This window comes from Strigops habroptila, chromosome 2, assembly GCF_004027225.2.
Source record: "Strigops habroptila isolate Jane chromosome 2, bStrHab1.2.pri, whole genome shotgun sequence".
Lineage (NCBI taxonomy): Eukaryota > Metazoa > Chordata > Aves > Psittaciformes > Psittacidae > Strigops > Strigops habroptila.
The window spans coordinates 100,869,496-100,894,219 of NC_044278.2; the positions used below are offsets into that span (position 1 = coordinate 100,869,496).

General features: G+C 36.1%; 1 protein-coding gene across 13 annotated transcripts in view; it reads right to left on the bottom strand.

Moving 5' to 3' along the window:
- FRY (FRY microtubule binding protein) overlaps positions 1-24,724 on the bottom strand; it is a 232,117-nt gene that overhangs the window by 74,971 nt on the left and 132,422 nt on the right. For all 13 annotated transcript variants that reach the window (XM_030475571.1, XM_030475558.1, XM_030475572.1 and 10 more), the window contains 13 exons: positions 22,900-23,003; positions 22,307-22,415; positions 21,289-21,375; positions 19,336-19,507; positions 17,147-17,279; positions 12,536-12,643; positions 8,010-8,265; positions 6,726-6,908; positions 5,749-5,835; positions 3,762-4,021; positions 3,260-3,449; positions 2,376-2,500; positions 2,123-2,180 (listed from right to left, as the gene is read on the bottom strand). In XM_030475571.1, coding sequence (XP_030331431.1) covers positions 2,123-2,180; positions 2,376-2,500; positions 3,260-3,449; positions 3,762-4,021; positions 5,749-5,835; positions 6,726-6,908; positions 8,010-8,265; positions 12,536-12,643; positions 17,147-17,279; positions 19,336-19,507; positions 21,289-21,375; positions 22,307-22,415; positions 22,900-23,003 — 1,872 coding nt within the window. The remainder of the gene's footprint in view (positions 1-2,122; positions 2,181-2,375; positions 2,501-3,259; positions 3,450-3,761; positions 4,022-5,748; positions 5,836-6,725; positions 6,909-8,009; positions 8,266-12,535; positions 12,644-17,146; positions 17,280-19,335; positions 19,508-21,288; positions 21,376-22,306; positions 22,416-22,899; positions 23,004-24,724) is intronic.

Consider the following 24,724-nt stretch of genomic DNA (forward strand, 5'->3'; position numbering starts at 1 on the left):
GCTGACTCCTGGAACGGTGTCAGAGGCGATATGGCAAGCTGTGTGTCAGTGCCCACATGGCGGATCTTGCGTAATGTCCATTTTGGTTTACCCCTGTGGTTCTTGGCTGTGCTGGTAATCCTCTTTCTAGTCATAGCATATGTCAGTTCAAGGATGTTATTTCTGATGTGTTGGATACCTGCCTGCTGACATGGAGGCCTGCCATGCTCTCTAGAGCTACATGATCCATACAGTCACTCCTGGGTTTACTGGTGGTGCTGCTTGCAGGAAGGTGGCCCAGTTTCTTCATATCAGGAGGAATACAGGAATTAAAATTGCAGTCTCTTGTTCCTGTATTCCTCTACCAACATTTCCATGTGCTAAATTTGCTCTTACAGCATACTGTAAACCTCTATATTCTCTTGATTCCTTTCCTGAGGGTTGAATGGATATGTATATCTCCAGAAAAAGCCTTTCAAGTCTAAGTTGTCTTCGACTTAGGTGCAAAGGGAAATGCAGAGGCAAGAGGCTGCATTAATGTGTATTAATCCACTTCTGCCCAGTATCAAAAGAAGTGACCTTCAAATCAATGACTTTCACAGGGATGGAAGGCACACGAGTGAACTGAGGTGTGAAGCAACACAGAGTGGAAATGCTAGTGGATGTTTGCCAGAACTATTAAGAATTGTCCACATAAAACTTAGCATGAGTGATGCACCCACCAAGTGCCTTAATTTTTGTTTAGCTGAGAACCTATGTCCACCTATTCATGATTTAACTTCTTGACCACCATTCTCTGCATGGCTTCTGCACCAAAGACTTGGCAGATGGGGACAGCACACCAGGTTACCATGATGATACCTTATTGAAACCGCTGTGGAGGACAGAACAGTGAACACACAGTTTGAAACTGCTTGAGAACCAGGTAAACAAGCCTGGGTAGAGGACAGTATTAAACCAACAACATCACTTTCTGTACGCAACTGTGCAGACTTCTTGGCTGCATGGACACAATGCCTGTGTTTACACTGGTAAACAGAGACAGGGACTTGCCCTAAAGGCAAGTAATGCAGGCTGCCTCATATTCACACTGCTCCAGAAGATCTTAAGACTGGGTCTGTCCACGCTGCCTAGCAGGACTCACGCAATGCTTCTCTGGCCCAAGGCATTATGACTGCCTGTTTTCTTACCACAAACTGCCTGCTCTAACCTGAGGGTTTTGCTGCAGCAACTTGGCCCATAGGCTGCTGCACACAGGGAGATATGTAGAGGATGAGGGGAAGCATATCAGAGCAAAAGCAGCTGGGGTAGTTTGGAAGACTCTGTCTGGTGGCTTGGTGCCTTCTGAGCTTGCTCCTGGGAGTGAGCTACCTCCAGAGCCATCTCAGATTTCTGTCTTGGAGCCAGCTGGAATGGTCCAAAACTGAGCCAGGGAGGGAAAACTGAGCAGAACGGCAACTCGGGTCCAGTGCTGAAGCTCTCTCCATGGCTTCTCCATTTAATTGCATAGACACATCCTGTAACTAAACTGCTTACTTGAGGCTACAGAGCCTATCACCAAAGGTGTTTAAGACAAGGTCTATCAGAAATGACAGAAGACTAGTTCATCCTTCCTTGGACCAATTGGATGATCTGTTGAGATCCCATCTAGCACTACTTTCTATTATAACAAAAGAGAGTACTACAATGAAAGTGAAAACACTGATGAATTTGTCAGTTAACCTATTGTATTTAGAATGAAAAAATGTAGCCAGTTGAAGTTGAAATAGATGACCTTGATACCCTGCAAATAAAAAGCACGTCTGAACACTGGTGTGAAACGTGCTTGCAGCCCAGCTGTGCTGCAAGGTAATTTTTCCAGATACCTGAGGAGGTTCCCTGTTTAACTGGATTTTTTTCCTCAGAATGGATTTCTATACTGCACATTTTATATCACTCATAGAATTTAAATTACACTAGGTTTTAATGGAATTATTTTAAGTTATGTTCTTATACACAATTAATAAAATTTTTGTAGCACACAGATCTTAACTCTTTACTTAGTACAAAAGAGTATCTTTGTATTCCAAAGAGACAGAATTACTACTTCTAAATCGATTTTTTCAGTTTAAACAAGCTATTACATTTAACTTCTCCAACTAACCTCTGGTCTTCTTTCTAGGGCTTCTTTCATTAGTGGGTGAAGTTCTTCTACTAATTCCCTAAATAAAAAAAATAAAATAATCTTTGTAGACAAAATCTAGTGTCCTCTGGAAAGCATCAATATTTTATTCAATACACAAACCCATATGTCTAAAGCACAAATAAATACAAATTTAAGTATATTTAAATTACATCAAAAATAACACATTTAGATTAGAGGCAAATAATGGAGAATACGGTAAGTGGGGAAATACCTGAAAACAAGGGAATTTGTTCTTCCAAATCCTAATACAAGTGATTCTGTTATTTCTATGCTTTCAAGTCTCATCAAAGGCACTAGCTGCTTCAGTAAGACTCCAACAGATGGAGTTCCAATAGCCTAAAATATATGAAGAAATTATTGACATTTGTCAGCATTGTCAATATTAAGTAAATACATATTTTTTAAACAAAAAAACCCCCCCATTGTCCAAGAATTAATATGTATTTTAAAATTGTGCTGAAATTATTTTACTATTATGGATATCAATATACCAGTCTAGCTAGATATCTGCTACATCACAATCATCTCAATAAAGACTAACAAATACATAAATCTGGGAAATCTCTTTGTTTTCATTCAGATGATTGTAATTTACTTGTTGTTTCATTAAAATATTCCAGTCATTGCATATGCGGAGCTATTGCTCCTCTCAGGTTGCTACTACTTGAAACTGTATTTCATATAATTATTCCCTCATGTTTAACAGGCACAAAATGTTTATTCAGAAATCTGATTTATTGCTCAATAATGTTATAAATTGACAGATTGGAGTGCTCTACAAGGAAAGAAAGGAGATGATCAACTAAAGTTAACTTCAACACATATGTCCAGGACTTCTCTATTTTGAATATACATCACTCAGAATGCAAAAAAAAGGTAGTATTTTGAAAATGCCATGGCTTTTGCCAATATTTGTTGACACATAATGTCAGTACATGTTATCATATATTTTAGTAGCTAATTATGTGCCTTAAGCAGTTTGAGCATATCAAAAAATTTCCCCAACTGAAACACTTCAACAGGATAAGATTTTGCATGCAGATGCAGTTTAGAACTCTCCTAAATGAATAATTTGTTTGAAACAGGATGCGTTACCTTATTATCGTAGTTCACTGTTCCATCAGGAGTGGTAGCCATGATCTCTGGTGTTGAAGCACGCAAGTGTCCTGGACTCATAATACTAGGCTTCGCTACTCCAAAACAGAGAATAAGGTAGTTTCTCCACAAAGTAACATAGTTGTCTCCACTGGTTGCTGTACTTGTTTTCTTTGCATTAACAGGAATACTAGAATTTAAAAATAAATTAAAATCATTAAAATCATTCCCCAATCTTAATTAAACAGTATTTTAAAACATTTTAAAAGGGAATAAAACATGCTACATATCCACCAACTGCAATTCAACATGGGAAAAATCAATGAAGGTAGAAAACTAGAGTTTTCCACCTTACAAGTTGCAATCATGAAACTTAAAACTGAATGTCTGCGTAGTACCTTGCAGGATTTATGGACTGATACTGAAACATGAGACTAAAAAAACCTTGTATTAAAATCACACAACCCATCAAAATGAAAATTAAATGCAGATTGCCACTTACTTTGGATCCACAAGAGGCATTATCAACTGTAGCCTTGTGAAAGCGTATGGCCACGCATAACTGAGAGCTGTAGGACAATGTTTCGGTAAATTCTCCTGCCTAAGAAAACTGAAGAGGCAGAGAACCCATGGGTCTTTTACAGACTGTGCAAATATCCAGACATGGGAAGGACTTTTCACATCATAATGGCTGTTTACTAGGACGGCATTCCACTCCACCAGCCACTGCAAATCCACGCTGTGTGTTAATGGGATTGTTGTCTATGGAGAGAGAAGACAAAAAACCAAAGTTACAGTCATTTATTTCCTGCCATGTTCCCCCTCAGTACTTGTCTATATTTTCAAGCTTCATGGCCAACTTCTGTTGGATTTTTTAGACCAACACTTTTATGCTTCCCGTCACATCACCCTTTCACTCAGGAGAAGCTTTTTACAAATAGTGATAAGAGCTACCTCATTATTTCCCCTCTGGTTCTTCATTATAGCTCCTATTTACTGTGATAGGCACAATAACTTTCTACAGTAACTAATGATTATGATGACCAATAGACCAACATAGTCTGTTACTTTCTATTCTACTTGCTGCCACCACCCAGGCACTGTCTCTTATATGATGCTGCAGCCTGTAATAGGTATAGACTGTCCTTATGTTCATTGTCTGAACAGCTGGACAGAGCCTTAGCCCATGATTAAGACACCTACATGCTATGGCAGTATGATAAATGCCAATGCTATTAATAACTATTCTTCAGAATTCATCAAGGTGTTTGAATATGTTTATAAGGAATTAAGAGGCTAAAGCAGGCACTTAAGCAGTTTTAATCCACTTAAAATCCTGCTACCTTCAGTGACAAGTAGGGTTCTCTTATCAACGAACCATTTCTCTACTGTAACTTAAATTTTGTCCTAAGAAAACAACTTCGTGAAATGAAAACTTAAAACACATGTATTTTTGCATCCTTATTATTCACTTATCAGACCTCAAATAGAAAGCAATAGGTGCCTGCATCTTGCATCCACTGTTGTGAAAGTAATCACTAAATTACCCCTACCTGCTGTACTTGTCAGAAATCAGGTACACAGGCAACACATTTGCTTTGCTATATTATTAATGCATAGAATTAAAGCACAAAATCCAAACCTTCACCTACAGAAACTGTAACAAACCCAGGTTTTGCTATTTCAGATGAATTTCCTAATTCCTGGGTTGCAGAGTCAGATTTTCTCTTGCTTGCTCAGTTTCTGATCCCTCAACTTTATCATTTTCAGCTGCACAGTGGCCTGACTTCATCACCAGTTTCACGTGCCCTTCCTACTCCTGGAAAGAACACTCATGTGGCAAGGACTGATTGTTGTTTTAAACTTAATCAGGCTGAAAAGTGCCCAAAACTGATAGTTTCTGCTCTCTGGAAAAGGGCACTAATCTCTAAAATAGTATGCAAAAGAAGTTGCCCTGTGTATCAGTTCCTCTGCTGATACTTCTTTATTCAAAATGCTTACTGCCTCTCTGCTTCATCAGGCCCATGAGAAGAGTGAAAGCAGAGATTCACCTCAGCTGTGAACTGCTCTAGAGTTTAGGGTTAGGTTTGCAGGCAGGGCCACTTCTGAGCAGGCGAGGGAGCTAAAGCTTATTCCCTTCTGGAACAGATGATAGTGAGTGACTTCCAAGCACCCCAAGTTTCAAATAGTGGTGGCAGTAAGACTTTTTTAATGGCTCTTTTGGATGCAGTTCACATGTCCAGAATCTAGGTAGCTTTGATTATAAATTCAGTTATAACATTTTTTCTATATGTAGTACAGTATGATTATTTTCATCAAACAGATTGTCTGGGACATTGTGGAGCCTTAGAGCTCTCGGGTAGATGGCTGGAAGTCTTAAAGCTGTATGATTTCTTTGATTTCTAGCAGCTTCATTTTTAGTTTTTCATGTCTGATATTATGTCCGCATGCTATGTAAACACTAGCAGTAATAGCAAACTAATACTTACTGAATCTGAAACAGCCACATGAATAAAACTTTCAAGAATAGAAGAACTCAACTGATCCATGACATCGATCATGGGCCTGTCATCATCCTGCATAAGACAGAGAACACAAGTTAACCTCTCTCCCGACCAAATTATTTCCTTTCTTATTTTTCTGATACATGAAACAGAACCACCTAAAAATTTTAACATTAATTTAAAATGCCTGAAAAAAATCATTGGTAATGATGGGTGCATTTTGTCTTTGTCACATGAATCTCAGAACCAAATCCAGGCTGTGGTTTGAAATAAAGGTAATTTGTGGCTATAGCTCACTGCTTACTGAACAAAAGCACATATCAGAAAATCCCATATGACTTTGGATAGCTGGTATCAAAAGACTGAAAAATTAGCTTACTGTTTATTAAAGCATTCCTTTGCCATGAAGACATGTATTTGTGTTCTTAGGCATTTAGATGGCTCACTGAGCTGTGTCTGCCAACACACAACATGACTCTCTGTATTTCTATATCCCTAAAGAAGACTTAGAGGTCATTACTATACAAGAAAAATGTATGTGAATAATCTTAAACGTCTCTTATGCTGTGTTTTTTTTTTTTACAAAATGGCACGCTACAGGAATAAGTTTCATTTCCAGTACAAGTTTATAATCCTAACACAAAAATGATCCATGCAGTAGAAAACAGGTTTTACAGTGTCTTTTATATTCACATCATGCCAAGAGGAAATATTAAGTTGCTGTACATGTTTCCCTTCAAATTCTTGTTTAGCACACGTTATTAATGTGACATTGTTCAGTATACAGAAAGGTTTGCAGCATTAAGGCAAACAGAAATGGTAAGCTCAGACCAAATGTTTTTTTATAAACTATGTGCGTACCTGCTGCACTGCAACTATTATGTTAAAAGCAACTGTAATAGCAGTTTTGAGCTTTATCTTTAGAGAATTTTAATTCAAAGTTCCAGAAAAGGAAATCATACCTCTGCCTGGCCAAGGGCCAGGAATAAAGCACGGATCTCTCTGAGGATTAAAACTGCTAGTTTACGTGTAGCGATCTGGAAGCTACACAGCAGAACCAGGGCAAATCCTTCAACTGCATGTAGTACATTAGAATAGGGGCTTCTTTCAGATTGTATCCTGTGGCTGGATCCATTTTGTATCAACTGTAGAACAGCACAAGGGGAGAAAAATGGAGTGATGGTTTTTGAAAACTGGGTCTCCAAGAAATATTCTATTTAACTAGGACAGTATAAAGAAACAAAATGCAGAAGCCATGTAAATGCTGAAGTAGGAGATTGACAGCATTCCCTCAAAGAATCAAATTTTGTTGCTTAAGTTATCTTGTTCTACAAATCCAATACATGAGTATAGTCCTTTTGCCCTCCCTTTAATTTGCAATTCAACTACCTGCTTTGTTCCATTCTCCACTATAAGAATGAATAGCTAAGTCAGACAGTGAAGAGTTCACACCTTTTCTACTCCAGATAACAGGTCCATAGGTCCTTTGATCCTGTAGCAGTCAACACCTTAGGTAGGTGGCCTCTATAATCTGAGCCCCACCAGTAAAGTGTACAATATTTACTGAAAAGTATGTGAGTATTTATCTTTTCTACATTTTTTGTAATACTATTATTACATATTAATTAATGGTCCTCTGTGATATAAAGCAGACATCATGCTTGCCCAAAGGAAAACGTATCCAATGCGACTGGGTTAGGAGATTGAGAAGCCTGAAAATCATCTCTCATAATGAAAATATCTCTGGGACAGTGCAGATGGGAGGAGCAGGAGCAAAGCTGTTCAGTTCCCAGGAATGTTTGTAACGCATGGAGACAGCAGGCTGTAGAAACAATCAGATTCTTTGATGTTTTTGAATCAAACAAATGAAATGGCTACAGGAAGGGAAGATCCACTTCAGTCTTCCCAGCATTCCTACTAGCATTATTAATCAGTTTCAGTCCTGGGAACATGTCCTTCTGCGACATCTACATACACATATTTCATTTTATCTGCTTTTGTTGATGTGCATATTTCAGTTTGACACGCATTCTCTTATGTTCTCAACAACAGTAACATCTGCTGTGTTACACAAGGACATGGCTGTCCTCAAAAGACATCTGAACTAATTACCTTAAAAAATTAGACATAGTGAATTCTTCTCAGGTGAGTAAATACAAAATACATAAACCACAGCAGTACTAAGGAGCATAATTTCTGCCTTCAATTAGCGTAAATGTTAGGACACAGATCTCTTGATTTCATACCTCTGCAGATCTGGTTTTTGCCTGTTCAGAAGCTTTTCCCGGAGTGTGTATTACAAGCTTCCATTGTGTAAGCAACTGTAGCAGCAACTTCAGTGAAGTATCAAGAAGGGTATGATGCATATCATTCACTTCACGTAGCAGAAAATTAGTAAAACCAAAGAGCACATCCTCCCGCCAGTCAACAAAGTCAACAAGTAGACCCTGAAGAGAATTCTGTGCAATGTGTCGAAGTTCATCATCCATATGTATAGACAGCCTGTAAGTAAAATAAATGTCAGGTAATAAAAATCTAAGGAGTGCTTATTGTGGAAAGGAGCATATGTTTCTCGGTAACTTAACACTGATGGAAAATTCCCAATGACAATGTAAATTTCAGTAATGCTACCGTGGTTTCATTATTTCTGACCACAATTAACAACCTTAACCTGGTTTTATACTGTAATTCTTGATACAACACTGCCTGAATATATTCATGGGTCCAAAAGAAGTCTCTGTTCCACACCTAGAAGATGCTATCTTTAAAGTACATAAATTTAGCAGCTTTGCTGTCTCCCTGAACCAAGTATACTTTTGATTTACTTTTTTATTAAATAGCTTCTAAGTAGTTATGATAGCAAAAGGTTTGCAGGTTAATATATAATTTCATAATTTATGTATTTATTTGTTTACTTTCAATATAAAAATAAAAGAATCACAACACCTCAGCTGCCTAAGAGTTAAAATTAATCTTTAGCCAAGAAGCAAATCACAATTATTGGAATAAAATATTAAAAAGAAATAAAAATAAGAATTTGAATTAAAAACCTGCTTTGTGTTTTAAACAACTAAGGATAGGGAAATGGTAAAAACAGCCTCAGGACTTTCCATACGTTTAAAAACATCAGACACCCCCAAAGTCCTTCTGAAAGATGGTGCAATTTTCGATCCCATTTTCAAATTATATTTCCTTCCATATTTGCATTGTGTTGAAGTTCTTTTCAACATAAAAATTCATTATACTTTCTTTTGACACAAAAATTATCAAACCAGTTCTGTGTTGGTAGCTTGGCAGAATAAAGTAAATTCAGATTAGTGTGTTCTGCAATTTTTGGTTCATTGCCTTTCTGATGTATTTTGTTTTAATTACGCATGAGACTGTAATTTTCTGTAGTGTGTTAGAACTCATTTTCAAAGTATTTTATCTACATTTAATCTACAGAGTTGAAAATGAGGATGCTTTATAAAGAAATTAAGAGAAAGCTAGGAGAAAAAAACTCAAAACAGCCAGATGGAGTGGAACCAAATTCCATTCAGTTGGAAGTGTATGATGAGATGCAGCTCATAAAAAATTTGGTTCATTATAGCTGCCTAATTGGGAGGCAGGCGACATTTCATTTAAGTCCAACCAAAGCAACTGCCATGAAACTTCACCCCTGGTGAATATGACTCCAAAAATAACTGTTACGCTTTAATAACCACATGACTTTCTATATAAATTTGAAAACACAGTATTTTGTTGTGCTAAGAAAAGACCGTTTTGGTCTCTATTTGGAATGCCAAAGCCAGAAAAACAAGTAAAACCCCTGAGATTATGATTAAGTCATCCATGAAATGAATGCCACAATGATACAAAGTAATAACAGAAAAGAGGAAACAAAAGAGATATGTCTCTAAGTCCAAATTACTGTGCAATGGCATTATCAAACGAAATGAAATTCAAATTGAGCATAAGGATGTATCTATGTATTACCACTGTATGACAGGCAGCTTGAGGAAGCAAGTAAATGTTAGTTTGTTTGTCTGCAATTTAAGTCAAGTCAGTTAAATTTAAGACCTACTTGGGAATTTGTAATGAATGGTTTCAGTGGGCAGTGAAAGGGTAAAAGGTACAGTATATACTTGACATCTGCTTTACAGCTTATAATTTGAATACAGGTGTCCTGGAAGAGTGTTTAGCTGCTGAGTTACAGAGTCCTTCTGGAAAATACCAGAAGACACATCTGTTGTGAGGATGAAAAATTCAAACCAAACTATGAATAAAAGAACCCATTAACCCAAAGATGTTATTTTATCTTTAGTGAAAAGAAAATATTTAATGGCTTTCCATCCAACAACACAGCCCCCCACAAATCCCTGGCCAAACAGGGATTCTTTTCAGAACCAGAGAGGAACTGAAATCTCACCTTTTCAGAGTTTTTTATCCTTGTATTGATTCTAGTCTCTGACCCAGAAAACACATAGTACTGTAATGCAGTGTTTTCTAGAACAGCAAAGACTTACCTCCTGGGACTACTTGTTCATAATGGGGAGTAGTAGTCAATCTGGACCCAAATAAACACGGGATAGTATAGAGAATGTAGAAGCAGCACTGGCGCTGAGGTAGTGTGGAGACTTACATTAGGATTAGGTCAGGTATAAATTCCTTGAACAGTTTATTAGCTATATTTTTGTAGAGTGTTTTCAGTCCACACTGTCCCAGACTAAATAGACCTAATTCTTTCAAGATCCTCCTTTCCCTTATTCTCTGGCCAGTCTCTTCTTCAAGCATGATGCCCCAGCTTGGACATTGTTCTCCAAATCAGGCATCCTTGATACTGATTAGACCAGAAAAGCTTTTTTAAAAGTATTTTAGACTTATTCCTATTTTCACATGTGAATAAGGTTTGCCTTAGGAACATCACTGGTTTGTGTGTGTTCAGTTTGTGATCCTGGTCTGCAATACTGAGACCCACCCAGTATTTCAACACCTTGCTATAAGTCTCCTGAACCATTAACTGTCTATTAACTGCTTTCCAACCTAATATGCATTCACTTACTTTTACCTAAATTATATTTCCCCTGCTTACATTTGAGAATCTGATTTACAACAGTATCAAAGTCTCAAGGATGCTGTATCACGAGTACATGTGGGAGATGAAAACAGCTTCCCAAAGGTCCCCTTGTTGGAGGAAGGCTGAGCATGTAATTGCTTCCAAAGTTGCTCTAGAGATGCTGTCCTCAGCTCCTCTTGATGTCTCACTTTTCACAGCCAAAACCAGACAACCCAGCAGACCTACTGCTTGCGTTGTCCCAGCACGGAAATTACTCAAGAAATGCTTGCAAACCGGTTGTGGCTGAAGAATCACAATTGACCTTTTCTGCGTGAAGTTTGATGACAAAATAAAGATAGACCAGTGGTTATATTGACAGTTGTGAGACTTAAGGAGGGAAGCACTTATTTATGAGGAAGTCACATTGGTCTCCAAACATTTTTCAGAGTAGTGACAGGTTTGACCTGGAAAATCTTCTGTGATTGAAGAGCAGTGACCAGAATGGATATGTGCTTTCTAACAGATCAGTTAAGGCCATTACTAACGATAGAAAGCTAGTTAAAATAGTGGATTAAAGGTAAACATGTCCTTTTTCATTCCCCTCAAGCAGAATTGATGTAACTATTTAATATGGTATCTTTATAATTTGATAATGTAAAGATTTAAAACAACCCTCAAGTGATTTATAGCAGAGGATGTAAACACAAGGAAATCAAGGTGGCCACACTCCACAGCACACCTACTCCTGACTGCAGTTATGGCTTGTTTGGCTGTTTGCACTTTTTACTACTAGCAGAATAAATTGTTTCACTGTTTTAGCACATCACTAAAGAGCTAGTGATAGAGCAGCAAAAAATGCTATTGAATGTAACCCTCTGGCTCCCACATCTGTCATTCCTCACGTTTCAGAAGCAAGAACGGAGTGGCAAAGATTGCTTCGACACAGTTACCTGTAAGCAATATGCTGCAAGGGCCTCCTGGCTCAATTTACTACCACAATCCACTAACATAAATGACATGCTGTAATCTTTTACTTGGATACCACAACTGAAATGTAACAGACTTTTCTCTACTGACCAGTACCTGTTATCATGACTATTTGCAATAAGTCAATAATTCGATGTCCTGAAAACTAACTGTTTTAGCAGTCATGCACTGTAAACTATCTTGTTCTGTGAAATAAAGTCTATCTAGATAAATTCAATGGACCCCAAGCAGGGAGGGTATGACACTTAAACTTATCCTTTATTTTATGTATGATAATATTAAAAATAAAATTTAAATCATTATTATAAGTTAAAAATTTTTTTTGAAATATACAACATCTAGCACATTCTGTTTTACCAAACAGACACATGAGAATCGTAAATCGAAACTAAACAAGTATCTCAATATTCTTCCACTAGACAGAAGAGATATTCTTTCCTGTTAACTAGAATGCTGTGATGGTTAATAAAAGGTAATAAATGGTGAAGATCGTGAACAATAGTGAATATCATGTAATCTACATACTGATGGAAAAGAGTTCTGGATGATGCATCTACTCTCTTATAAAATGAAGAGTCTATAATGTAAACACAATGACTGTAAAAAGATGCTAGGACTTCTATGTCTTATTCATTAATAGCATATTACTTTTTATAAGCATATGATTGTCTAAGAAACAGTTATACATTCTGCAGCCCAGTTTTTCATTCTGTTCACACTGAGCAGTCATCTAATGTTTGAACGGTTTACCTTGCCAGCAAGTCGATCAACTCAAGTTTTGACATTCCATCAGGAAGCAACCGAGGAATAGCAGCAACACACGTTCTGAACAAATCAATTTTGGGCTTTCTTTCACCTCTGAAAAAAATTAAACAGAATTTTGACTAAGCTTAACAAATAATTGTGTTAAATGATCCACCTACGGTTTTTCAGAAAAGAGCTGGACATAATGGAGTGCCAGAGGCCTACTAAGAACATCGGAACAGAAAGCTAGACACTATAAATGGAATAAAGAAACATGAATAAATGTTTCCATTAACTGAACGGTTTTGATATTGACATTTATTACTGATTAATTTATTTCTTTCAGAGAGAAACTGGCAGATATGTCAAGATGGAGTTATAACGTAGGAGGATTCCTTCATCAAGATCAGCATTTGCATGATGCAAGCTTCGGATGAGCGAATGAGTCGGGGTGTTCCCCATCACAGTGCAGCTATATTACACAAGTTGTATAAAGCAAATAGCAGATATGTAAGAAGCCTAAATAATAAGGCTGAAGGTCCAGACAGTTGCCCTCAACAGGACAAAGATCTGTGGGAACTGCACACCACACATTATTAGACTGAAAAAGAAGCAAAATTTAGAGGTAGGTATGGGAAGAGAGTTTCTGTCAATCCCTGCCTGAGATAGCAGCACTTTAGCAAACATCATCAGCTCGAACATGTTTCAGTAGCCCCAAGACAGCTCTAATCTGTGGAATGGCTCAATTGTTCCCTAACAGCCTGGGAAAGTGGTTGAATCTAAAGTTCAGCATGAACCAAAAATCTAGGTTGGGAGTGCTTAAATCTTGTAAAAGTAGCTCAAATTTCAGCTGCTGATTATTTTCACAACAGATGCAGTTCTTTTCTGACTTTTTTCCAGTTTTTGGTAAGAATACAGATTAAAAGTCCTCTAGACAGACTTCAAAATGTTTGGGGTTTTTCTATTTGCTCATTTTTAACTCAATGATCTATTATTTGCTGATTGAGTATAGAGGAAATAATCAAAGCATAATAGCATTTTAAACCGTACAGTCTTTCCCACAATATTATTAATTATTAGCCTGTAATATGCTTTGAAAGGATCAAAAGAGCAAGGTCCTATTTAGGGACCCTACTATAAACATGCAGAGAAAGGTTGTTCCTGCTTTAATATGACTCTGATCAAACCAGGAAAGAATGAGGAGGAAGAGACACACTGAGAAGCAATGCGAACTACTTAACACCACACTGAATTTCAGTGGCAAAACACAAAAATAACCTAGTTTTCCTGCACCCCAGTCCAATGCCCTGCTCACTACATTACTCTGCTTCTCCACCCAACTGAGGACATTGCATTTGGATACCTTACTTCTGTGTTCAATCACAGAGAAAGCCTGAATGCAATACCATCTCACAAGTCTAAGATCAGATTCATGGAGTAATACTGAACATTCACTGAAACAACGGGTGTAGAAAAGGCATAAACTGACATTAGGCTTACTTAATTAAAAGATTGAAGTAAATTTTGCGATGAATACTGTTCTTTCTCTTAACACCATGTATCAGCTTGGATATCAGTTACATTAATAGAATGATGATATGATTTTAATCTACTAACTTAAATTGTACAATGAGGGGAAACTATTTTCATAATCAATTATCTCTGTCTCACTGTATCTTTATCCTAGCAGATGGAACTTGAAAGAAAGCCAGCAACTGACTTGAAGAAAGAGTAAAATACATCTAATCCAAGAATTTGGTTATAAACAAATTCTTTTGAACTATTATTGCTAATGCAAAAATGAGTTCAATTTATAACTAGTGCAAAATATTGTATTTTATAGTTGTAAGTAGTAAAGTGCCATTTAAAATTTTATCTGCAGGCAAACTAATGAGTCTTCCTTGCTGACTTGAAATGGAAAGTGAATTTTGCAGAGTTTCCTTACTATCAGTCCACAGTAAGGGTAAATAGTTCGTGCCTTTAAAATGGAGACATGTAAAATAATAGTCTAGGAGGAAACTTTTCTGAAGGAAAATGAAGTAATTATTTATAAATATAAAATCTGTGGGTGTTCTTTGGGTTATCAGCTGCTCAGAAGACTAGCAGAAGATTCAAATCTGAGGCTCAAGTTCTCAATTTATCTGAGCTACCAGGCTCAGCATGTGAAGCGTCTGGCAAGGGGGGGCCTCACAGGGCTCTGCAGTCATCTCTGGCCGACTCAGGATCCAACAGGATGAGCTCTGGATGAATAGACCAACAGCTGCCCTAACCTGGAAGCTTGTGCTTTCATACCAGCAGATTTTAGTTAGGTATTGTCAACAAAAATCTTTGAAGCACTTGCAAGAACGGGTTTGCATGTTAGGAAAATGGATGCCCTACTTTGACTACATTGGAAAGTAATTATAACTAGTATTGAAATGCATATCCCAGTGGAGGATACAAAGGATGCTCCTTAGTTAGGATTTTAGTAAGACACTCCAGAGTGGCACCTATTTCAACAATAAATTCTTAAAGGATCGGTCATTAAATACAGAAGCATTGCTAACACTGTCAAAGAAAAATCCAGAATCTCTATACTTTAAAATGTTATGACTTTCAATTCCTAGCTATTTCCCTCTGATTCTTACTTTATTTGTTATTAAAAACATCATTATGATATTCAGTTTATACAATAACATCAACTATATGTAAATATGAAAAAAGCTGTAACTTTAAAATATAGATAAATGTAGTGTGGTATCTATGTATTAAAGCCCATAAGAACTAAAAGTTAATATGGAACTCTAGTGAAGCATGAAGGTTTGTGAATAAAGTGATAAGCACTACATAAACCCAATATATTGGCTTTTCCAGTTATCATGCACAATGCAGTTTTTAAAAGGACCATTTTAAATCTTGATAGTAACAGCTAATGATTTAGCTGTTTTCACATGACCTTAGATCCACTGAAAATTAAGCATCCCAGATATATTTTTCCTTGGAAGATCAAGTAAAAATGTGTTCTAATGTGTTTTTCCTTTCAAGTATATATTAAGTATATATAAGTATATATATACTTATATATACATATATATAAGTATATATACTTATATATATACTTAATAGTGTGTATATATAAGTATATATATAAGTATATATATAATAAGTATATATATACTTAATATATATAAGTATATATATTAAGTCTATATTAAATTACAAGTATATATTAAATTACAGCTCATCTGGATATAAAATACAACACAAAAATACAGTAACTTACATGTCTAAATCTTCCAACCTTAAAATCTTTATGTCTCTGACAAAAGTTACTACCAAACCATACGACTTCCTGAAACGTCTATTTATTAACTGACCTTAAAAATAAACACCACTTTGGTGATGCGGAGAACCATAGAAAGGACATTTATAGCTATAAGTACACTTCTTATCTAAGTGATCAAGGTTTTACTATGCAATTATCTTTTGGGAATAAAATGTGAGTTTCAAAGCTTATTTTCCCTCTTGCAAAAGCCAGGAGACCCAAAACAATTACGAAAACTGATCGTGGGTACTGAGCAGTATACTGGGTAGTACTACAAGAAAAATATGAAATATTATCACATAGTAATATTAGCATTTAATATAAATAAAGACAATGCTAAAGACACAAAGAGCTTACAAGTACGTCTACGTAGTCACAGCAACAAACGAGCGGAGAAATGACATTAACACATAAAGATAATATCAGCTGTAAAAGGTAATTGAATTTAGATAGTCATTGCACTCTATCTACTATTCACAGTATTTTTAGCAAGGTGTCTTTTTTTTTTTTTTTTGACAGTATATGGAAAAAAAAAACATTCTCAAAGAGACCAATGTCCTTTTCATTGTACCTTGACCTATACCTTGAACTTTTTTTCCAGGGTTTTTTTTCTTTTGGCATAACTACCATGTCCACCCCTCTATAACAGGAAAGATATCCAAGGTCTCCTTATAGCTGGGCTTTCTGCAATCTGTGCTCTGCACTTGCCAAATAATGTCTCTGTGTCTCTAAAGTCTACTAGATGTCCACCTCACTAGAACTCGCTTCAGAAAACTTCCCTTACTAATAATTTTGGTGTAAAATGCTGCTATTCAACACTGCTTGAGATGTTCTGGCTTGATTCTGTTTCAGTGGGGTATTGCTTAAATCCAAGACTCTTATCACAACATGACTTGGTTTTTTAATTAAGATTTGATTTTGATTACAGGCATGAATGGAAATTTTGAAATATTACTATTAATAGTGATTTACAGAATTTGCTGAATTTATTTTGAACTTCAGTAATGCAAATATACCCTGAAACAGTGTTTTGAGCATAGGCTGACAGATTTTCCACTTTGGGCTTTCAACTTCTACCATCTAAACATTCATGGGATTCACACATAACTTCGGATACATTGAGAGCATCAGTCCAATTCCAAACACTGCAAGTACAATCAACTTGTCATGAACAGTTTTTCAACGTATACACTAAGCTAAAACTTCCCGTTTCTTGTCTATTGTTCTGATGACTCAGGATAGTCAGGAATACATAAAAAGCTCTGAAATTACATCTCAATATTTTATGGGATTTAATGTTCTTGAGCACTCACGTAATCATGTCTTCAGGTTCCTTGTTAAGCATCTGTATGTTGGTTAGCATCATGCAGCGACCGACTTCCTTGTCAAGGTGTCTGAGTATGTTGTCCACGGCTTTTCTTACTTGAGAATAATATAATGACATACCTGCAATAATACGCATTTTTGTATAATTTGGACTATTTATAGATACGCATATTTTGAAAAAGAAAGGTGTTTACTCATGCTGTGCTGCATAAACTAAGAAAAAATGTTTTCCTCATGAGATAGCATATTCCATTAGTAACGATAACTTGATTCAGAGACAGAATATGTTGCCCTCTCCAGAAAGAATGCTATTGTATGTAAAAATAGCCCCAGTGATATACAGATACACATATTTTTCCTGGAGAAAAAGTTAAAAAATACCTAGTCAAAATACGTCTCTACATAGTCAAATGAAGCCACACAGTTAGTGAAGTTATACAATATACTTTGCGACTTTTTATGGCAGAAGTAGAAGTTCTCATCCAGTAGTGAGGTTTAAAAACTACATGCAAAGAGAAAAAAGGAATCTGAATGAGCTCTCCTAAAACTAATCTGGTATGGAAATTACTGGCATGATGTTTTATGTGAAAAATGATATTAGACATACAGCTTTACAGCAGCTGATGGACATCAAATAGTTTAAAACTTAGTTAACTCTTTTTCTGTATTCATGAAAGGCTAAAATTTTAATTTTCATAATGAAAATTTATATATTAACATTGAACAATACATTTTTAGTCATCTATTCTCTAGTCAATTCTTTTCCTGTTTGATAAAGACAATGTAAGCTTAGAATTTAAAAATCATGTCAATTTTCAAATCTATTATGATCAAAAGTTCAATGACAGTGTAGAAGGCAAAAGAAAATATAGAAACTGCCTATCTTAATCTTAAATGTTATACAGGGAAACTAGAATATTGTATCATAAAATAGTGAAGAAATAGCTAATAAAACTTAATAATTCAACAGTTCAAACCTTTATTATCAAATGCATGAGGAATAATCAAAATGAATTAGTGACAGCACTAAATGCTACATCTGTTGTACATTTCAACAGCAGTGGGTCTTACACTGATTATTTTTTGATATATTTTGATATTACTACAATGATGTAGCAACAGTACAACACAGGTGTTTGTCACTGGTGTAGAAATATGTAGGCTTTGTTTCTTTCACGGAAGTTTGAGGACCTAATGAAGTGCTGAGTAGCTAAGTTTTCCTTTTTGCCAGCAAAACCTGGCACCTTCAGGACATGATAAAGGAGCTTTTCACCTGCAACCCAGGATTCTCTCTCTACATTGACTACAAAGGAAGCCAAACGTAATGGTGCTTTTGACTTAGGCCCTTCAGTTCAGCTCTATTTTACATTTAAAAGTTTCTGCCACTTTGGGAGTTTCAGTTTGTATGAGACAGCGCAATTAAAATGAGGATATAAAAGAAATCTTTGCTGTTTTTCAAGGCTGGTACATTTTCTGAGCACAGGCACTGTTTCTAATAAGATGAATATGCATGAATAAACACAGCTATTCAGCACTGAAAGAAGCTAATTCTTTATCTGCGTACTGTGATGCTGGGGAGGGACTCTTCCTTAGGGACTGTAGTGGTAGGACAAGGGGTAATGGCTTCAAACTTAAACAGGGGAAGGTGAAATTAGATATAAGGAAGAAGTTCTTTACTGTGAGGGTGGTGAAGCACTGGAATGGATTGCCCAGGGAGGTTGTGGATGCTCCATCCCTGGCGGTGTTCAAGGCCAGGTTGGACAGAGCCTTGGGCCACATGGTTTAGGGCAAGGTGTCCCTGCCCATGGCAGGGGGGTTGGAACTAGATGATCTTAAGGTCCTTTCCAACCCTTACTATTCTATGATTCTATGATTCTATGATTCTATGATTCTGTGATTCTATGATTCTATGATTCTATGATTCTACTTAACCCCCCTCTAGAACAAAGGGTTGCTACCACTTGCAGAGCACAGCTTTTCCTGAAACAATTAAAAAAAAAAAGCAGTATTTGTCAAACTAAACCATATATTTCATTACAATGCCCAATAAAGTAAATGTTTACCATAAATACATCAATTGAATACTAAACAATAGTAAATTATTCTGCTCAGGTACTGAGGACTTTTTCACATTCATTCTTATCCAAGCTTCTATATTGCCCATTCTCTTACTGACCTATCATTTTAGCTTCCTCTTCTGTAAGAGTTTTGCTCAAATATGTCTTCTTCACTCTGAGAGTGTTTCCAGAGGGAAGGACAGCTCCAGTCACTGGCATTGGAGGTTCACCGTCTTTTTGCTGTAAGCTATCAGCAATTACCAAGAAAGCTCTCAGACCAATATTCATTCTCTGGAAAGTTCAGAAGATGAATGAGTATCATAATAAAATAATCATATCCTACTCATATTCTTCAATCACTTTGAAATTCTGAGTTATGCACCTGCCAGCATTATTTTCCTGTATCTCCTCTACATTGAATAGATTGATATATTTTACAAAAAACATCTATGAAATAAAGAGTGAATTCATATCTGCACTATGAGCACATATGCTCTCCCCTCTTAAAACTATTTTCAACTATTTTGATTAGTACATTATCTTTTTATCTTCAGGATAAAACACATGAATATGACCTGGAGTTTAGTAATGCACCTTAACTGGACCTTCAGTTAAACACAAATGTCCTACATGGTCTGTTGTGAAGAAAGATCAGTAACTGTCTCAAAAAGGGCCAGGGTTGACCATACTGAGTGAAAAGTCTAGCATAGTGTTCAGTGCCAAAACTGCAATGTGAGAACACCGGAAAGATGAGGCTAAGTCACTTGAATTCCTTCTGGGAATTCACCAGAGGAAAACTTGCAGACTTTGCATTACAATGAACAAAAGATCAGAATGTTTTCAATTTCCCAGGAACGTATTCAGAGGCTGTCCTACTGACAATCTCCGAAAGATGCATTTACGTAGATTATAGGTATTTTTTTTTAGAATGCTAAAGCCTACATACATCAAAAAGTGACCCTATTATTTCATTGCTGTCAGACTTACATTGCTGTTGAGAAACAGTAGCATTTCAGATGTTAATTCATCAAGAAGCTAAGGCCTATGTCCATTCCCTACAAGCCTGGCTTCATGCAATGCTAATACACAACGTCCTTTGCAGGACATTCCTCAGTCAATACTGCATGTGACTGACCCAGAACGTGGTGGAGCCTGCCTGCTCAAGGATTCTGTTTCATTTTTCTTCACTTTGCTGAAGACAGGTGAAAGCTGTGCTCAAAGTAAAGCTTGCCTTTCACTTCTGCTGCTTTTGGCAGTAAAAAGCTTAATCTACTTTTCCAAATATTGTTTGTATTAAATACAATTTTTGTGAGGTAACTCAATCTATTTTAACATCTTAGTGAATAGATACGGCTGTTTAATACTGCAAGAGTAATAGGGACATATTTGATGAGATTATCACAAATGTTTTTTATTTTTCATATGTTTATTCCTGATTTTCAAATGAAAATGTTTTCAAAATTATAAGCAAATACATTATTGTCAAGATACTTTTCCATTATTTTATCATTTATTTTTATTTTTGGAAAGTTTTTCTAATTTCTGATTGTTTTCTGTAAGGAAAGCACTACGAAACTGACTCATGACACTAACACTAGTGGAGCTTTACTGGTCCATTTATTAGTGGACTTAGAAGCTTAGAAGCTTAGCTTGGGTTTTTTTGTCATCTTCAATTCTCCTTGAATCATATGCTCTATTTCAGCAAAAATGTTTTAAAAAACATTGAAATTGTTACATAAAATTTATTTTTATATTAAAATAGTTTAAGGCATTGCATATAACAACAACAGAGTGATAAGGAGAAAGCGATCAATAGTTTTCTTTTTCTTTTATGCGTTTGCACTACATTTAATAATATTCACTTTAGGAAACAGAAGTTTAGGCATAAACACAAGTTAGGCATAAACAATGTGACATTTCACAGATCAAAGTTCACAGATGTATTTTACCAATAAGTCAAGCTCAAGATTTGGTCTGAATATCAGTGAAGGCATGCTTAGAATGAAACTAGAAAGGAAAGGTAGCACAATACAATATATATTAACATAAAAAAATGCAGATGCACGTCATACCTCAGGGTTGAGACTGAAAGCTTTTGCTGGTTTTCCGACACAAAGGAAGTCAAAGATAATTTCTTTCATTGCAAAATCTAACCGTTCCTAAAATAGTAAAAATATTGAAAATCATTAAGCTGCTCACTTCTGCTACTTTTTTGCTTTCACGTAACGGAATGTCGAAAACCAGTTTAATCAGGATGTATTTAAATGTATTGAAAAACAGATTTTCAGAAGTATGCAGAACATGTTATCAGATCTAAGCTTCCAACACTGCTGGAACTTGACAAATTCAAGAATTTATAGCACTGAAATAGAAAATGATCCATTTTGGAAATAAAGCTTTTAATTATTTCATTTAAACTGTAGTAATTATTGTACTAACATAGTATTTTACATAAAAGGATCTTGTTCACAGATGGCACAGCTCAGGGAAGATTTTAAGCATCTGTTTAATTCATTCCTATTCAGAGACTTTAAGTATGTGCGTAAGTTTTTTGCTCAATGGGAATATTTTCTGAATTTAAGTAATAAAGGAGATGAAAATTCCAGCACTGAATGTTAGTTTATTTTAGCAAATTGCATTTGAGCTGATGAAAACTGAACATGTTAGCTACATGCTTAACTTGGTTTTCCTTTGACTTACTGCTTTAAGAGCAGTACAACTCATTATCTCTATAGTAGGAATGATTCAGTATCAGGACAAAATATAGCTTATTATTTTGAACTTTATTGACAGAGCCTATCAACAAATGCATTTTCTGACATACTGGCAATTTAACAAACTGTCAAAAATACATTTGGGTTGAAGTGAAAGCATTTTTTAAATCCATTTTCAATGGAATGAAGTTAATCAAAATCTGTTGTTCAAAAGAAGTCTGCCCCAGCTCATTCGGTAATTTTATCGTTGCCTAGATGAAAGATACTGAGAATGGGGTTGCAAAAAATTCAGACAATAGAAGTTTACTTGTTAATTTGAAACTGGGAAAACAAGTAATTCATTAATTGCAAAGACGTATGCATGGTTCTCCCATACCTGTGCAATAAACTGTATTATCTTCACAAATATGTTTAGAGGCATATCTCTTGGCACAACACCACGAGACCCTTTTGGGAAAAGTGTTGTGACAATAGTAATAAGTCGACTGTAAAAGAAGGAAAACAAGCATCAGACATTTCTGGACCTCACAGACCTTCACTAAACATGAAACATAAGTTGGATATCCTACTCCATTTAGAAAGACTAGAATGTATTTCCTTTGAAATGAAAATGTAATGCGATATCTTACTCTGATTCTTTGCTACAAATTCAGTGTAATTATTTTATTTCATAACTACATTATAAGAAGCAATAAATCAGTCAATGACATGGCATTACAAAAGTATTTCTAACTTTAATAAGGCAAAGAGTGATTTTTAGTTCTTCCAAGAGAAGAAACACTTTATACAGTAATCTTAATAGGTGAGAGAAAAACTGACACAAAAGTGAATATTTTCCTGTGGACAGTTGAGGTTTTTATTTCACAACAGGAATAGGTGCAATTCAAAGGAACTCAGGAGAACTATAAAACTGCATTGGCAACGTCCATTTTACCAGGCCTGATTAGCATTACAAATACAGCATCTTACCTTTGGGTAGCTGTGTTGCTTTCACATTTAATTCTGATCATGTAAACCCACAGTAGTCTGTACAGAGATTCCAGTGCAACTCGAGCCATTTTTGGGTCCTTATTCTAGAGAAATATATAACACAAGAATAAACTTCAGGTACAAATTAAAAAGGAAGTTCTGTACTTAATGGATGTCATGGTTCAGAGTTTTCACAATGACACTACAACAAGATACAGCCTCACAGCTGCCCAGTACTCCATTCCTCTAGCTGCAGGAATGCTTATGCATCTGACTTAACTCTCCTGCTATTACTGAAGTTGTCAGTAACCCCAAGTACCAAGTTAGTTAAATTAGATACAGGCTACAATTTAAAATCTTTATTCGAAAACCACCTCAATTTGACTCTAAAACCAAAACTGCATCTTCAGTTGATTCTGTCAATTCAAAAGCTGTTTCCCTGTGGTGGAGATCTGGTGTGAAGATAAATAAATAGGCTGGCTTAATTAACCTGGCATCTGGGATCAGCTATAATGAATTGGATTATCTGTCTGGATTGCTGTTTATTTTTGGAAACTTTTGAACTAGCACAAGATTGTCTTTGGGTCTCTTTGGTCATACGCAATTTTCTGTGGCAGTTTTAAGGGCTTTCTGACTAGGGTGCAAGTACATGCAGTCCATTCAGATGGTTTGCCGTATGTTGGGCCATTCACTGGGTTAAACTTTGAAGGAGTCCAGTACACTTTGACCGGAAACAAGATTTGCGTGGCCCATAGTGCAAATCTCCATGACAAAGAGCTGAATTTTCGTCTGCAGACAAATATTGAGTCACAGATCAAAGACCATGGTTTGATCAATGAAACTGCAACCAATACCATCTTGAATGTGTTTTGGTCTAGGTCCTGCAAAATGGAAGGAAGAAAATCTGCTGATGATACGCAATATGGGTCCAACTTTCAACATGCCATCTGCCACAAGCTCAGGAATAGGAACACTGTTCTTGGGTTGCAGTTTCCATTTAATTCCTTGACAATACATTTTATACAATAAAGCTTTATATGAAACAGAAAATTGAAAATCCTTTTTGTTTATTAAAGCAGCGTACAATGGTTGTAGCACATGATTAGAATAAGCAGTAAAAGGAATGCCAAATTTACATGACCTATTAATCTTTGCAGGATTTTAAAATAACATTTGTTACAATAAATTTGTTTTATTACCTGTTTACTTTCAATCTATTTTTCATCAGGTATCATCATGTCAGTCTTCTTAAATTTCAGTCCTAAGAGTTTGATTTCTTCAACAGGTTTATCAAAGTTTATTCTTACCCCAAAGCTATCAAGAAAACAGCAGACACTGTGGCTAATTCAGTTAAAGAGAGCTTGCGTGGTAAAAGAGGATATCACCCCTATAAGCAAAAGTCCAAATATTCCAGCAATATAGATAATTCAGCTGCAAGGGCAGTTAAGAAAAGATAGAGGAGATAAGGCCTGAGACTGATATCATTGGAGCTTCCCAAAAATAGCAGGCCAGTTTTCAATCAGAAATAGCAAGCTGCACAGCAGAAGCAGGATTAAGAGGAAGGTGATTAAAGAGGCTGAGAAACATCCAGGGAAATTATGGGCATGTCCACGGGCAAGATCTGTGTAAGTGCACGGTGATTGGGGGCCCAGTACTTTGGAAAACACTGAGTACTTTGGAAAACTCCGAGAAGTCCACAAACAATGGAGCCTCTTTAGCATTTTAAGGATTTTTGTCAACAAGAAAAACCCAGCCAGTAATCCTATTAGGACAAGGAGTATTTGGCCTAATATATCTGACATCTTCACTTTCCCAACAGGAGGTA